Source organism: Lissotriton helveticus, chromosome 7 (assembly GCF_964261635.1).
Source record: "Lissotriton helveticus chromosome 7, aLisHel1.1, whole genome shotgun sequence".
NCBI classification, from domain to species: domain Eukaryota; kingdom Metazoa; phylum Chordata; class Amphibia; order Caudata; family Salamandridae; genus Lissotriton; species Lissotriton helveticus.
The window spans coordinates 1,288,088,883-1,288,104,076 of NC_136068.1; the positions used below are offsets into that span (position 1 = coordinate 1,288,088,883).

Here is a 15,194-nt window from a genome sequence, read left to right on the forward strand (position 1 = left end):
TGAGGGTGGGTTAAAGTAGCATCTTGGAGTATGAAGCCTTGTGGCAAGGTGCCCTGGGTCACAAAATGGTGGCCGGTGCTGAGAGAGCTCTGGCAGTGACTCACTTGTCTCACCTGCCCACATTTATCATTAACGACTTGACCAGCAAGCTGGGAGCGAAAGATCGGTGGGGGTGATGCAGTTGGCCGGCAAAGACTGTGCCTGACACTTTGTCATATCCTTGCATGGTGGTGGCAAGATTAATCTGGAATGGCTGCTTGTTCGTTCCATCCATGCCCTGTTCCTCCTCTTGCTCCTGTTGGGGTGTAGGAGGCTGAATTGCAGGCATGCCCGCAAAAGGCAAAAACATGTTAGATTGAAGTGCAAAAAGTTCCCCTTCCATTTGGGGTTGTGGGGGCTGTAGAAGGGGCATTCTGCTGTGCCAAGAGACTCTTTGACTACAATACAGGCAACCAGCCTCCTAAGATGCAGCCATCACTCGGATGGTGTGGATTGGGGAGAGGTGTCTGAGCTGGCTGCTTGTGCTTCCAAACATATGGCACGGCAAGCGCTGCAATAGAAGAAAGTAAGCAGGTCGGTTGATAAGATCAACACCAATGAGGCGTCACTGGCATACAGGCAGTGTAGACAAGTGTCAATTGCAGAATTTGAGTGACTGTGTTCATTCCCCTTCAATCCACCACCACCATTCCCCCACCCTTCGTTCAGCTGACACACAACACCGAAACGTCAGCCTGCTTGGCATCTGTGGACTGGAAAGTGTTGAGGTAGAGGCAGGTAACCGGTGATGTGGCAGTTCAGTCTTCAACATAATAGGATATGCAAAAGTGTGTGTACGTAACCAATGTGCCTAGAGTGAGTGGGGAGGTACATGAACTGCAGCATACTTGCCTGTCTCGGTCAGTGAATTAACCCGTTCAGGAGACTGGTCCTTGTCTCAAGGTACCCAAGGTTGCTCATTCTGAACATAGGTCACTGAAGTTAACAAAGACAAATCTGGTGCTATCCCTAATAACACAAATCTGGATACCTTTGATAAACAGGTTGACACAACCCAAACACACTTGTAGCCGAAACAAGACCCCAAAGAACCAGAGGGCTCCTGGACAGAATCCTCTGTGCAAGCCATCAAGCAGGCAATACAGTTGTCCCTCACCGTGATGGAAAAGATAGAGGGCAAATTGAGATTAGATGTGACCTTGCATAGACAGGACCTCAGGAACATTAGGGGCAGGATAACAGAAAACCAAATCGCATTTCAAAACTGGAATACTCTAATAGGTGACTTCAACCTACACTTCCTTGATAGTGAGCGACATTTAAATGCTTCGAAGGTCGAGTCATGAATTTTGAGAGTAGAGCTCATTGCAGTAATAGGTATTCAGGAGGTGGCAGAGGCAATACATCCTCAACAGTTCTTCGCAAACTGCAAAGAAACTTAATCCCAACAGACCACAGATCATTGATCCTCATGCCTTATGCTGGCGAATGCACACAGAGCCTTATCTCAGTTGCCTCCCCCTAGTGCATCTCCTATATAGTGGTCCCAAACATGCTATTCTTGGCACCCTAAAATGTTGCTCATACAAATTCTCAACCTGAGCAGAAACTAATAGGTAACAAATGTCCAAATCAATAAAGTTCATTCAAAAAATTATGGATTCCGTGTCTTCTTTTGTTTTCCAATCCTTATTTTTATTTTTTCAATCCAAATTCATATTTTAATCAATCCAATCCATGGGTACAGATCATAAGGGTTTTCATCAACTTTACAAATAACCAATAGACGTTTGCCAACATGTGTTTCGTCTGGCTTCTCAGCCAATGACTTTCTCGGGGCAAATTGACTATTTATCAGGAATGTTATCAAAGCAAATTAATTTATCAATCAAAGGATGACTCATCAAATTAGTCGACTTCCCGTCTCGAACAAAAACGGGGTTCTCAGGCGTGCTTCAAGCTCTCGTCACTGCATTATAGTGAGAAGCTGTCAAAAGTATTCGTTGAAGTAAGCCTCTGAAATTCTCCGTTAATTCTCTAGTACGATACCGAGGTGTACGCAATGTGCATTCCTGACAAGTGCCCCCTCTGAATCTTTGGAATATAAGACCAACATCAAAATGACTTGAGGTTAGGTATAAGCAATTGTTGGAAAGTTTATTATTAGTACGGGCAAATGTATATCTGCCACTAGCAATAAGGCCACTAACACTGTTGAGGACTCAGAATAGGTCTTAGAAACGTATTCCTATGCTCAACACTTGGTAACTTGGCTGCCAGCAGGCAGGCTTAACTTCAAAGACCGGTATGCAAAGCATTTAAAAACACCAATTCAGTAAATAATTAGGACGCAATTAACAATAAAAATCCAACACCAATTTATAAAAGACAGAAATCCAATGTAGGGAATATGAATTTTCAAAGATTTAGCATTATCTAGCACATAGAAACCTATAGCGCCTTGTCGGGACATCTGGTAATGATAGACCTCATCAAAGTTTCAAGCCGACTTAAAAACTTTTCTGGAGCTTTTCTTCCCGGGGTCTCTCAGCCTGTCTGGATTCGGTGAGGGTTCGCCGGATTGCCTTGCGACGAGCTCCCAAACTTATGGATGTCCGACCTCCCGAGCATTTCAGCGGGATGAACCAAGGATCCTGGCCGACACGCGGTTGCAGGCTGGCAGCTTGGCTTTCGCGGTTGCTCCCGGTCATTTTTTCTTCGTTCGGACGTAGACATTTTTACGGAGCATTTTCTCGCGAGGCCCTTCGATGCTCTTCACCAGGCTGGACTTGGTGAGGGTTTGCTGGCCTCTGATTTCAACTACTCCCTGTCATACTCTAGAAGTAGGACCTACGGAGCTTTTCAGTGGGACAAACCTGGACGGCAGGCCAACTTGCGGTTAAAGGCAGGCTTCTTGGCTGGCCAGTTTGAGTCGGTCCCCTTGTAGAGCTTTTTTAAGAAGTTCTCCAAACTTCTGGAACTTCTTCCTGAAGTTCTCCAAAGGGTCCCAAAGGGTCGCAAACTCACTCCAATGGTCTGGGAGCTCAAGATGGTCCTTGAAAGTTGAGGACTTCAGTTCCCACAATCCACTTGGACAAAACCCACTGGTCGTGCTCCAGGTTGAGGATTCTTGGTGGTGATGTTCCAGGTGAGCTCTGTTAACCTGCGGCTTGCAGGGAGTCCACTATTTAGGACTTTTACAGCAAGGTAGTCCACAGGGCTGCAGTTCTAGTTCTAGATGGTGCAGAAGGGGCACTCTTCAGAGTGCAGGCCTAAGAAATGCACATCCAACTTCTCAGTTTGGCCCCTCTTGCTTTCTTAAGGTTCAAGCAGCAGATCTGAGAGGCTCCGCCCCTCTCCCAGAGTGCACCAATTCTTCCAAATTCGTAATGCCTGATTTTCCAGCAGGGAGAGAAGAGCTGGCTAATCACACCCCTGGCATGGCTAATCTCCACAGTCTCTCCCCCTTGCATCTGCTCGCTCCTTCCTTAAGCCTAGCATCTGGCTGGGTTCAAAAGAGGAGAGTTGTAAATGACACTGGTGTCTTCCCCTTCCCTTGAAGTCCATAGTTTACGACTCCTCCCCCTGCTCTGGCATTCCTGTGTAACAGAACACTGTCCTCCCAGCAGAGCTTGCCAACCCCAGGGGCTCTTTATCGCCTCTTCAAAGAAGCTTGGATAATCCACTTAGCTCTGACCAATCAGGACAGACTACTGGAAGGCTGAATTTGGACTTACAAACAGTAAAGTCTTATAACTTCTTGTCTGTATATTTTTGGAGAAATTCTACTATATGATATTGTTGGATTTATTAATACCATTCTGGGAAGTGTTTGAATGGTATTTTAGCCTTCTCCTATCAAGAGTTAGTAGTTAATAACTTCTTGCCATGATAACTTATGTGGCATGGGATTTGCAATGGGAAAATGACGTGGGCCATTTTTCCAGCACCAGGGCTATAAAACATATTTTAGAAGTACTCTGCTTATATCTACAGGACCCCCACCCCTGGAACACCTAGGAGAGACTTTACGGTTGTGGATATGGAAACATATTGCAGATCCTCCCTCCACAATGCCCCTAGCACCAAAGTCGATTTTGGGCAGCACTTTATCACAATGTGGGGAGTGAAATGGGCAACTTCACTTAACCCAGGGCATATAAAATATTTTATTAGGGACTGCCTTGTAAATACCCGACCCTCCACCCCTAGGACACCTAGAGATGACCCTGGGGGTACCTAATATGCCCAAACATTGTAGGTTATCCATTTGTAAGTGCCCCAAACACCAAAGTCGAGTTTAAGCACAATTTACTCTTTAAAAGCAGCCCTGCAACACAGGGCTACTTTTAAACTGACCTCAGGCTTCAGCAGTGCAGAAAGGGCTGCTGGCCTCTAAACTGCCATGCCATATTATATACTAGGGACTGAGCTGTAGTTTCAGCCCCCCTACCCTATTATGTACTAGGGTCTTACAGGGTAGATCATGCCAATCACAGGGGTACCCCCACCCATAGTGTACCTTAGTGTATGTAGGTGTTTTCACTGCATTCTAAATGTGTCTCTTTCAGCATAGCACTGGCCCTGGGCCTGGTTAGACAGAGCCTAGGGTCAGTCGGACAGTCAGTTACCCCCAGTATCATTCAGCAAAAAAAGTTGGGGGTGCCCAGGGCACAGGGTGAATTTGCAACGGCAATGAATCATTAAACAGAGTTTTCTAATTGAAACTTCTAGCCGTAGATACCTCACCTTTTCAATAGTCCCCAAGCATCAAACTGAATCTGGAAACTTTTCAGCAGTACCACTGCACGCCAGAAGGTGGTGCCATGCGGCTCTGCACTGAGACCATTTTGCTCTGGAAATGACTTGCAGAGCCTATGTAGGTGCCACACCTGTGCGATGACGTCGGTTCTTTTCTTTCTTTAACTCCTGATGCGGTTCCTGTTGTCTCTCAGGCATTCTTTACTCAATATTTTCTACTAATTGGTACAGGGTGAAATGGATGTTTTCCCCTAAACCTGCAGTGTTAAAGCCCTGTAGGAACTGTCGCAAGCAAATGCCTGTCAGAGATCCCCATCAAGTGTGCCTGTTGTGTCTGGGATCGAGTCACGACTCCAAGGCCTGCAGTGGCTATGCACCGATGAATCAAAAGACCATCTGGGGCCGGGAGGTGAAACTATATATCACCAAGCATAAGAAAACCCCTCACCGATACCACTCCAAGTCACAGTCCAAGTCCAAGATTTAGTCCTGCTCCAAGAGTCGCCGAAGCTGCTCGCCGCTCCTAAGACCAGTCTTTTTCGTGCCCCAAATTGTCTAGTAAGTCTAAAAAGAATCATAAGAAATCTGAATGAGGCCGTACCCTTCTCAGCACCCCCTTTTGCTTGTGCAGACACGGGGACGGTCCCATGGGTCTAGATCACACTTCTGGAGTCGGACGTCTTTGGAGCCATTTCCAAAATCGGTTCCAGGCCGATATTGAGTTTCCAGTGCTGTCTGCCACCCTCCAGCAGATCGAAGAGTTCGACACAGCCATGGTCCCGCTCTTTGGCTCCTTACAGGCTCCCTCTAGTGCGCCTATGGGCCCTAAGGAGCAGAAAGGCCCTCCACATGGAGCATAGCCGGTGGGTTCACCCACTATATCAGCCAGACCCTGTGAGTCCGTCCCACCTTCTGCCCCAGTTCGGACCCCGTCTCTGGTGCCACGGTCCACATTGGCTCCTGAGTCTTTGCCGCTGACACCAAATCCATTGACGCAGAGGTTTCCAATAGTCCTGTCCAACTCTGATACAGCACAGATCCAATCTTGCACAACACTGCTCCCCACAGCATTTGAGACACCACTTCCTCTGCTTGCTCAGCCACTCTCACAGGGACAAGAGCTCACTTCACAATCTCTGTTTAAAAGACACCCTATTGAGGGCTTTGGCAAAATCTTGCTCTGACCCACCTATTATCCGCAAGATTGTGCAACGCTGTCGCCCTGCGCTCAGGTGATCCTGCTTTTCTATCTCAGCCCTCCTCCTGTGAAATCAAAAATTACATATGTGAGAACTGCGGATGTATCACCATCACCCACTAAAAGATGTCAGTGAATCCAGAAATGTGTAAAGAAGTTAACCTATTTGCTAGATTAACCACCAAAAGAAGTGTGTGTGTGTGTGTGTGTGTGTGTGTGTGTAGGTGTGTAGGTGTGTGTGTGTGTATAGAGTAGTTGTACATAAATATAATCGTACCCATTTTATACAATCTAATATAAGTAGTCTTATTGAGAATAACACCATTAGTAATGTTAGTGCCATGCACAATCAGTACTTAAATAGTATCATGACGGTGCATCAATTTAATGCACTCTGCTCTCAAATCACTCTAGTATAGGTATGAGTTCTGATAATAAGTCAGAGCTCACCGAAATAACTCTGCAAGTCCTGCTTTAATTAGTCACAAGAACATACTGTCCCTGTGCAAGGCCCAACATATCAGCAAGCTAGAACCACTAGTGCACCTTAAAGTTAGGAAGACACTGAGCATTATCTGGATGCAAATCCAAAGGACAGAAAGGTATATGTTTATACAAAGAAAATAACCTGCAAAATCATAATGCATAGGGTAGTTTACTGTAAGGCACTGATGCCTATAACAGTTCCAGTCTCCAATCAAATCCTGTTAAAAAATACATGTAACACATCAGTGTAATCCTACCCATATTACACAGACCAGTATTATGTGAGTTTCACAGATTTAGAAACCATTGGTAATAGTAGTGCCATGCACGCTCACTACGTAAACAGTACCCAGGCAGTGCACTGAATGTATGCACTCTGGTGTCAAACCACAGGTAGTGTAAGTATTTGGTCTGATAGCTCATTGCGGTATCACAGAAAATCCTGCTGTAATAAAAATCTCAAGAAAATGATGTCCCCATGCAGGACCCAACACGACAAACAATATCACGAACAGGTGCCTAACAACTAACTACGTAGTCCTCATTATACAATAATAATATTTCAAAACAATAATCTCGTTATACTTACTGATCCACTTGCTCCCCATGCAGGAGATTATTCCATGCAGCAAATAATGGCATTCACCGCAAGCGCAATCTTGGCCGTCCTATAAATACCGTCTGGGTATCCAATCATTCCTCAGTGGTCCATCGGTATATCTACTGCGTCTACCATCTTCTTAATTGCTATTTTGTGATTGGACTAACATTATCCGTCTGCTACATGTGTTTTGTTAGCAGGCCATCAGTGTGTATAATGGCACCAGTCTTTCATTACTAGGCCTGCAGTAAGCATATTGATGCCAGTGTTTCAGTAATTGGATATTAAAGAAATAATTTCCCTAATACACTATCAGTGTCTAAAACACTTGTAGTATTTCTTTAATATGTCAGTAGTATTGTCAATAAATCTAGCCTTTTGTCAGACTGCCCACTGTATCTTCCTTGGCTAATATTATTCCCTTTCTTGATCTCTTCTCTAGGAGTTCTGAAGGAGATCCAGAGCACCCTAGAAAGTGACAGAACGTGAGTAACTGCACTGTTCGCCATGCTATACAAAAGGAACACTTTCCAGAATTGTGTAAAATGAAAATGGGCATTATATAGAGGATGAAGGTGGGAGGCGGTGTAGGGTCACAAATGAAAAACCGGGCCGTTTGCGACTGCTAAAAAGGGTTGTAGGATGTCCAAACCCTATTTTGTGAGTCGGTAACCTATTACTGACTCGTAAAATTGGGTTTGCAAGTCGCTGTTAGGAAGGGGCTTGCCAAGGATTTCCCTTCCTAATAGCGAGTCGCCGAGGGATGTATGATTGTTTTGCAACCGTAAAATGCAGTTGCAGTCACTAACAGTAAGGGGTCCCCAATGGGACCCTTTCCCCTTTGTGTTGGGCGGGGAAAATATTTTTTGAGAGCAGGTAGTGGCTCACAGAACACATTGCCACCTGCTTCATGAATATTGATGAGGCAGGACATTTGCAACCCCATAGGGAATCACTGAATGTGTCTGAGACACATTAGTACATTTCTTTTTGCGAGTCGCAAATAGCGAGTTGTAAAACATCGCAATTTGCGACCCTCAAAACAGAATCGTCCTACATCTGGCCCATAACGTTGTAAATCAAGAGTGGCGGGGTACAATGGCATTGCATCAATCTTAGAGGAGGCTCAGAGGAATATGGATTAAATGTTGGGTGATCGGCACCACATATAAAAATGTGGATACAGAAGCAAGGAGGGAGGGTATTTTTTTAGAGTAAGGTATCTGAAACAGACGTGTTAGTGATAGATTCCTTACCTTAGAATATCCCCAGGCGTCAGACTGGATCCGGAAAGTTTTCTTCTTAGCAGTACCCCTGTACTTCAGCAGGTGGTATCCTGCGGCTCCCCGTCCGTCACTGGCGTCGTAGGCGCCAAGATGACGTCACGGAGAGTACTTAGGCTCCAACCATGCGCGCTGTTGTCCGTTCTTTTTCCACGCGGAAAGCAGAGATCCGGATTGAGCACGTACCTCAGTCATTTTTTGACTACTTTTTGAGACTTTTTTCTCCTTCCCTTGTCTCCTGGTACACCTAGGGATGCCCGGCTTTAAGTCTTGTGGGTCGTGCCGCCATAAAATGTCGGTGGCAGACCCCCACGATGTGTGCCTCTACTGCCTGGAGACCGACCATGACTCCCGGGACTGTCGAGCCATGCCCCCGAAGTCTTGCAAGAGCGGCGCTGGAAGTTGCTGGAGGTCTGGCACTCCTCTCACCGCGGCTACGGGTCTAGGGGCCGTTCAAGGGGACCGCTCCGCTCATGGGACTGGAGCCGTCGCTCCTCGGGCTCTAAGTCTTTGCCTTCAGATTCCGGTAAGCGACGCCATAAAAAGAAGTCGAAGAAGCGTGTTCGCTCTCCGACGTCCCCCCGTTGCTCCTCAGAGGCGGTCGAGGGGGACACGGACTCCGCCCCTGCGGTTCCTCCGCAACCTGGGTGTCCTGCGGCCTACCCGCCATACCCGGGTACCTCGGCGACTCCCGAACAGATGCAAGAGTTTCTTGCTGCCATGGACCGCCTTTTTAGGCCTCGGGCTCCCGCCGGCGTGCCTGCAGGCCCCGCGGTCCTGTGTCCAGATTCTGTTGGTCCGGTGGCACCGCCACCATCGCCAGCCCTGGCGCCACAGGATCCAGCGCCGTCTGCTTCGGCCCCAGCGCCACAAGGTGCAGCGCCGCTGGCTTCCTGCGCCGCCCTTGCCTCCAGCCCCAGCGCCGCCACAGGCGCCGCACTGGGTGCCGTTTATCCCACACTTGCCCCGGTTCTCGGACCATTTCGTTCCGACCTGGGATCTGCATTGGGATACGGCTCCGGCTCTGCGCTGTTTTCGGCACCGTTCCTGACGCCGCGTGCCCCCTCTCGGGCCCTGCCGCCGCAGCCGGCTCCCTCTACTCCAGAGCCAGACGAGGACTGGGACGGCTCCGAAGACCCCCTTGCACGGTAGTGTGACTCCGAGCAGGATTGGGTAGACGACCTTCAAGATGAGGGCGACCTTGATGTGTCTTCTGACCTGGGGTTTGCCTCCCCTCCACCTACTATGGAGGGGGGGCTTCCTACACTGTGGTGCTGCGTCGGGCTGCGGAGGCTCTCCATCTCGACCTCCCTACGTTGACACTTAGGACCAACCTCCTTACGGAGGTGCTCCAGATGGCGTATACGTCGTCGGAGCCGCTGCTCCCTTTCAATGAGGCCCTCACCAAAGTCCTCTTGGGCACTTGGTTGCGGCCGGCCTCAGGAGCACCGGTGGATAAAAATGTCGCTAGGCGTCATCGCCCGGCGCCTGGTGATCTCGCCCGATGTCCAGGGCTCGCTCATGGACATGCCCTTTGATGGCTCCCGCCTCTTTGGCGACAACGCTGACAATGCCCTTGAGAGCTTTAAAGACTTGCGGGCCATGGCCAAGTCTTTGGGTCTTTCCACAAAGAACCCTGCCATGCCTGGGTTTCGTATCTTTCATGGCCAGGGCAAAGGCATCCAAGCACGCTCCTCCACAAAGCCTGTGCAGAATCAGCCTCAGCGCAGACGCGGACGTGTATTCCGCAGGGGCGGGTCTGGTAACCAGCGCGCGGGTCAGTCCACCTTCCGCCTCTAAGCCTTCCTAATCCGAGCTTAAGGGAGCACCCCACGCCGGTGGTTGGCAGGGTCCGTCACCACCCCACCACTGGCGCGAAATTACATTGGACATGTGGGTGCTGCAGATAATCTGCCCAGGTTACTTGCTCCCCTTTCTGTCCTCCCCTCCAGCCATGCCACCTCTATACCACCGACTGTCGGGGGATCATTAGGCTCTTCTCCGTCAGGAAGTCATGGCCCTCCTGGACAAGGGGGCCATTGAAGTGCGTTCCCGGTCAGGAAGTTGGGAGTGATTGTTATTCCCACTACTTTCTGGTCCCCAAGAAGGACAAGGGGGGCCTTTGCCCCATCTCGGACCTCCGGGAAGTCAATCGCTTCCTTTGGAAGGAGAAGTCCAAGATGCTGACTATGGCTCAGGTCCTGGCTGCCCTGGACCCTGGAGACTGGATGGTAGCGTTGGACTTGCATGACGCTTATTTTCACATTCCCGTCCTGCCGGCCCATCGCCGCCACCTGCGGTTCATGGTGGGCCAGAAGCATTTTCAGTTTTCCGTGCTCCCCTCCGGCCTTACCAGTGCCCCTTGGGTGTTCACAAAGGTGATGGCGGTGGTCGCAGCTCATCTGCGCAGTTAAAGGGTTTCAGTCTTCCCCTACCTCGACGACTGGCTGTTGAAGGCGAGCTCGCCCCAGGCAGTCGTCACCCACCTCCAGACTACGGCCGTCCTACTGCATTTGCAGGGGTTCTCAATCAATGTGCCGAAGTCGCACCTGAATCCCTCTCAGAAGGTCCCTTTCATCGGAGCGGTTCCGGATTCGACGCTGTTTCGGGTTTATCTTCCCGAGCTGCGAGTCTGGGATATTCAGGCTATGATTCTGCTCTTTCAGCCTCTATCCCGGGTTTCAGTCAGGATGACCCTCCGGCTTCTAGGCCTGATGGGCTCCTGCAACCTGCTGGTGACGCATGCAAGGTGGCATATGCAGGCTCTGCAGTGGGACCTGAAGTTCCAGTGGGCACAGCATCAGGGCAACCTGTCCGATCACGTCCAGATCTCGGAGGGCGCTGCGCGACAGTTGCAGTGGTGGCTCACGAATCGCGATTGGGTCAGTTGCAGATCCTTCTCCCTTCCCCAACCGGAGCACACAGTGGTGACTGATGCGTCCCTCCTGGGATGGGGAGGCCACATGGGAGAGGCGGAGATCAGAGGCCTCTGGTCTCTGGCGGAGTCCCGGCTCCAAATCCACTTTTTGGAGCTTCGGGCGATCCGACTTGCACTGAAGGCATTCCTTCCCTCTGTCCAGGGAAGTGTAGTGCAGGTGTTCATGGACAACACCGCCATGTGGTCGTGGACCCTATGTCAGGAGGCCCTGCGCCTCTAAACATGGCTGGAACATTAAGGCATTACCTTGGTGGTTCAACACCTGGCAGGTGCATGGTGGATCATGAATGGCGTATGAACTCGGACGTGGTGCAAGGTCTCTTTCTGCAGTGGTGAGAGCCTTGGTTAGATCTATTTGCCACAGAAGAGAACGTGCAATGTCATCAGTTCTGCGAGTTGGAATTTCCAAGGCGGCAGTCGCTCGGAGACGCTTTTCGTCGCGAGTGGCGTTGCGTTCTTTTGTACGCCTTTCCACCTATACCTCTTCTGCCCAGAGTGCTGAAGATCAGGCGCGACCGGGCCCAAGTCATTCTTGTGGCTCCTGACTGGCTCGGAGAGTATGGTATCCCGAGCTACTCAGTATGAGCATTGATCCCCCGATCTGTCTGCCTCTTCGGGAGGATCTTCTGTCGCAGCAGCAGGGGACAGTCCTCCACCCGAACCTGTCCAGCCTCCACCTCCATGCGTGGAGATTGAGCGGCGACAGTAGACACCTTTCGATCTTCCTCCCGAAGTCTGTGATGTCATTCTGGTAGCCAGGCGTCCCTCCACCAAAACGGTATACGCCTGTAGGTGGAACAAATTTGTGGCGTGGTGCACAGCAAAGGCTGTGGATCTCCTTTCCGCCCCTCTTTCTGGGGTCCTTCTGTTCCTTCTTTCTTTGGCCCAGCAGGGCTCTGCTCCGGGGACTATCAAAGGTTATCGTTCGGCCATCTCAGCCTTTCTATAGCTTCCAGGTCAGCCTTTTCTTTTTAATTCCCCGGTAGTTAATCGTTTACTTAAAGGCATTACGCATAAGTTTCCACCCGTGCCCTTCATAATTCCTCAGTGGGACTTGAATCTGGTCTTGACTTTTCTGATGTGCGCTCCCTTTGAGCCCCTTCATAACCGTCCCTTACATCTTCTCACTCTTAAGACTGCTTTCCTGGTTGCTATCACCTCTGCCAGAAGAGTGAGTGAGCACCAGGCCCTTTCTTCTAAACCTCCTTTCCTTTCTGTGCATCCGGACAAGGTGGTTTTAAGGACCCTTCCATCTTTCTTGCCGAAGGTTGTCACGCCCTTCCACATCGGGCAGACCATCACTTTGCCCACCTTCTTTCCGCCTCCGCATCCTTCAAGGGAAGAGGAGAGGCTCCACCGTCTGGACCCAAAACGTGCGCTCGCATTCTATCTGCAGCGTACACAGCAGTTCCAGGTGGATGATCAGCTTTTTGTTGGCTACTTGGGCTCCAAAAAAGGTTGGGCCATGCACAAACAGACCATCTTCCGGTGGGTCGTTCTGTGCATCAAAGCATGTTACTCTTTGGCCAAGGAGGAGCCTCCTGTGGGACTGCGTGCCCATTCCACCAGGGCTACTACAGCAACTACTGCCTTGGGACAAGGAGTTCCCTTGCAGGACATTTGTCAGGCAGCTACGTGGTCCTCGTGGCTCACGTTTATAAAGCACTACTGCCTTGACAGTCCGGTCTGGAGAGATGGCCCAGCAAGGCTTTTTCTGGAGGACGCAATAAAAAAACTGGGGGTGCGACAACTGTGGGATCTACAAGGGAACCTGGCAGGCTTCAAAAAAGCAGTAAACAACATTGTCGGGAAAGAATCTCTCTTACAGGACAAAGCTTCACTGACGGAGCGAGCACACGGTTGGCTAACTGTACAAACTTACAATAAACTTACACCACAAAGATATCTTCTGACCAGCTTCACCAAAAAAACAAAGGAGTCATTCCTAAAATATTGGCTAGGAATATTGCCCTCATCAGACCATATGGCCCCCTGGCTGCGTCCCCCAAAACCAGCAAAATGCCGCCTGTGCGGGAATGATGAGGAAAACATCTTACACCTCATCACTATCTGCAAGGAGCTGCAGCAAGAACGCAGGAACCTGTTGAGACCACTATTTAACAAAAAAGGGATCAGGTACTGCAGGCAAGCAGTCATGGCTTGCGTTTCAGGTGACGAAGTCCAAATGGCTTGTCGACTGGTAAAATATATCGAAGCCGCAGAAGCCAGAATCAACACAAAGAAAGAATAAACGGATAAAGAAAGCGCATTTTCCACATCCCCAGAGCTAAAATACTCGGATTACACAGAGGCACAGTTGGCTCACAGGAACAAACATGGACAGACCACCAAAAAGCACGAGCATACGGGGAAAAGGACGGCCTGCCTCCTATAAGGAATGTGGACTGCAACGCACTCAGAAAGGGAAAGGGGGTCAGGTTAACCATAAGAAACCTCCCCCGAGGAATCGCAGAAGTGCCTTAGTGGCGGACAAACATTCTTCCCTAACTATTTTTTATATTCTAATTTTTAGTACTGTCTAATTGATGTTTTTTTCCTTTTTTTAACTTATCACAAGTACTATTCCCTAGGCTGCTATAGATATTTTTAACTGCTATTATTGCTGCTGGTTTTTGTAATTGTTTTTATTAACTGTACAATAAAGTATTACTATTACTATTACCATAGGTCTCCCCAGTGGTCCTACCTCGCTGTTTTACTGTGTCGAACTAATGATGAAGTCGGGCATGTACTTTATACATAGATATTATACAGAGATGCTAGTCCTGCTGTGCTTCCAAGAATCCTAATGCATAATGTATGAGATTTCGAACTAGGGAAAACCTGTGTTCTGAATGTAGTGTTGTATCTAGGTAAACGGTCAGTCCCTGTAAACCGTTATAAGTGTAATATAGGTGAAGGGTTATGAAGTTACCTGGGCCTATGTTATGGTACATATATGGAATATAACACAATACTGTGACTGTTTACATGTCGGCGGGTTCGCCTTCGGCATCAGTCCGTTTACCAGGCTCCAAATCAGTTTCCACGCCGGTGCACATCCCTTCAGGGTTACCACCTTCGGCATCTGGGTCAGGTCAACCGGCTCCGACAACGGCGTTGACGTCTGGCCCACCGACTTAGAGGAGGGAGTCAACTGCGCCTCTTGACACTCCACCACTTCCCTTTTCGGACACCAATATGTCTGCTCTTCTGCGCCGGATGTGGAGTCATTGGAGTCGCAAGTCTCAGAAGTCTTCCCTCCTCTTTTTACCGCAGAGGAACACTATGATGGAGGTGATGGTGAGGGTTTGGAGTTTTCCAACTCCATAGAGAGAACCTCCTATGGAATCTAGCTGGTTGATTGAGTTGGGGAACGCCAGTGGCTTGGAGTCTTCCCCAGCCTCAAACCTCCGTCTGTCCGGGGAAATGACAAAAGATCCATTAATTGGTGTCCTGTATCCAGGCCGATCAGGGGTGGAGCCGGTGCTTCCTTATAGTGAGGCTCTTATTGATGTCCTGTTGGGGGTTTGGGCCAATCCTGAAACCAGTAACCCTGTGGATTGCTCTGTTTCTCACAGACACCAACTGGCCTCTGGAGATCTAACATGGATCCTTAGACATCCAACTCATCATACGTTTGTGGTTCAGGCTGCCTAGGCTCTCAAAATATTGATATGTTTCCTGCTGTCTACCTAGAAAGAGAGGTCACGCAGTTAGATACATGTGGCAGGCATATTTTCGCCTCCACCAGTTCTGCACTGCGATCTCTCAATTCTTCTGGTGTCCTTTGATGCTTCAACCATGGATTATGGGACTTGTTGGAGCACCTGCTGCCCTCCCTTGCGGAAATGATCCTCAACAAACGTATCCCGCTGGTATGGGATGGGCAACAAATTGATAAACCAATTATTTGCTGTGGTATGG

General features: G+C 49.2%; 1 protein-coding gene across 3 annotated transcripts in view; it reads left to right on the forward strand.

The window, feature by feature from the left end:
• LLGL2 (LLGL scribble cell polarity complex component 2) overlaps positions 1 to 15,194 on the forward strand; it is an 876,878-nt gene that overhangs the window by 818,820 nt on the left and 42,864 nt on the right. For all 3 annotated transcript variants that reach the window (XM_078654529.1, XM_078654530.1, XM_078654531.1), the window contains one exon: positions 7,489 to 7,531. In XM_078654529.1, coding sequence (XP_078510655.1) covers positions 7,489 to 7,531 — 43 coding nt within the window. The remainder of the gene's footprint in view (positions 1 to 7,488; positions 7,532 to 15,194) is intronic.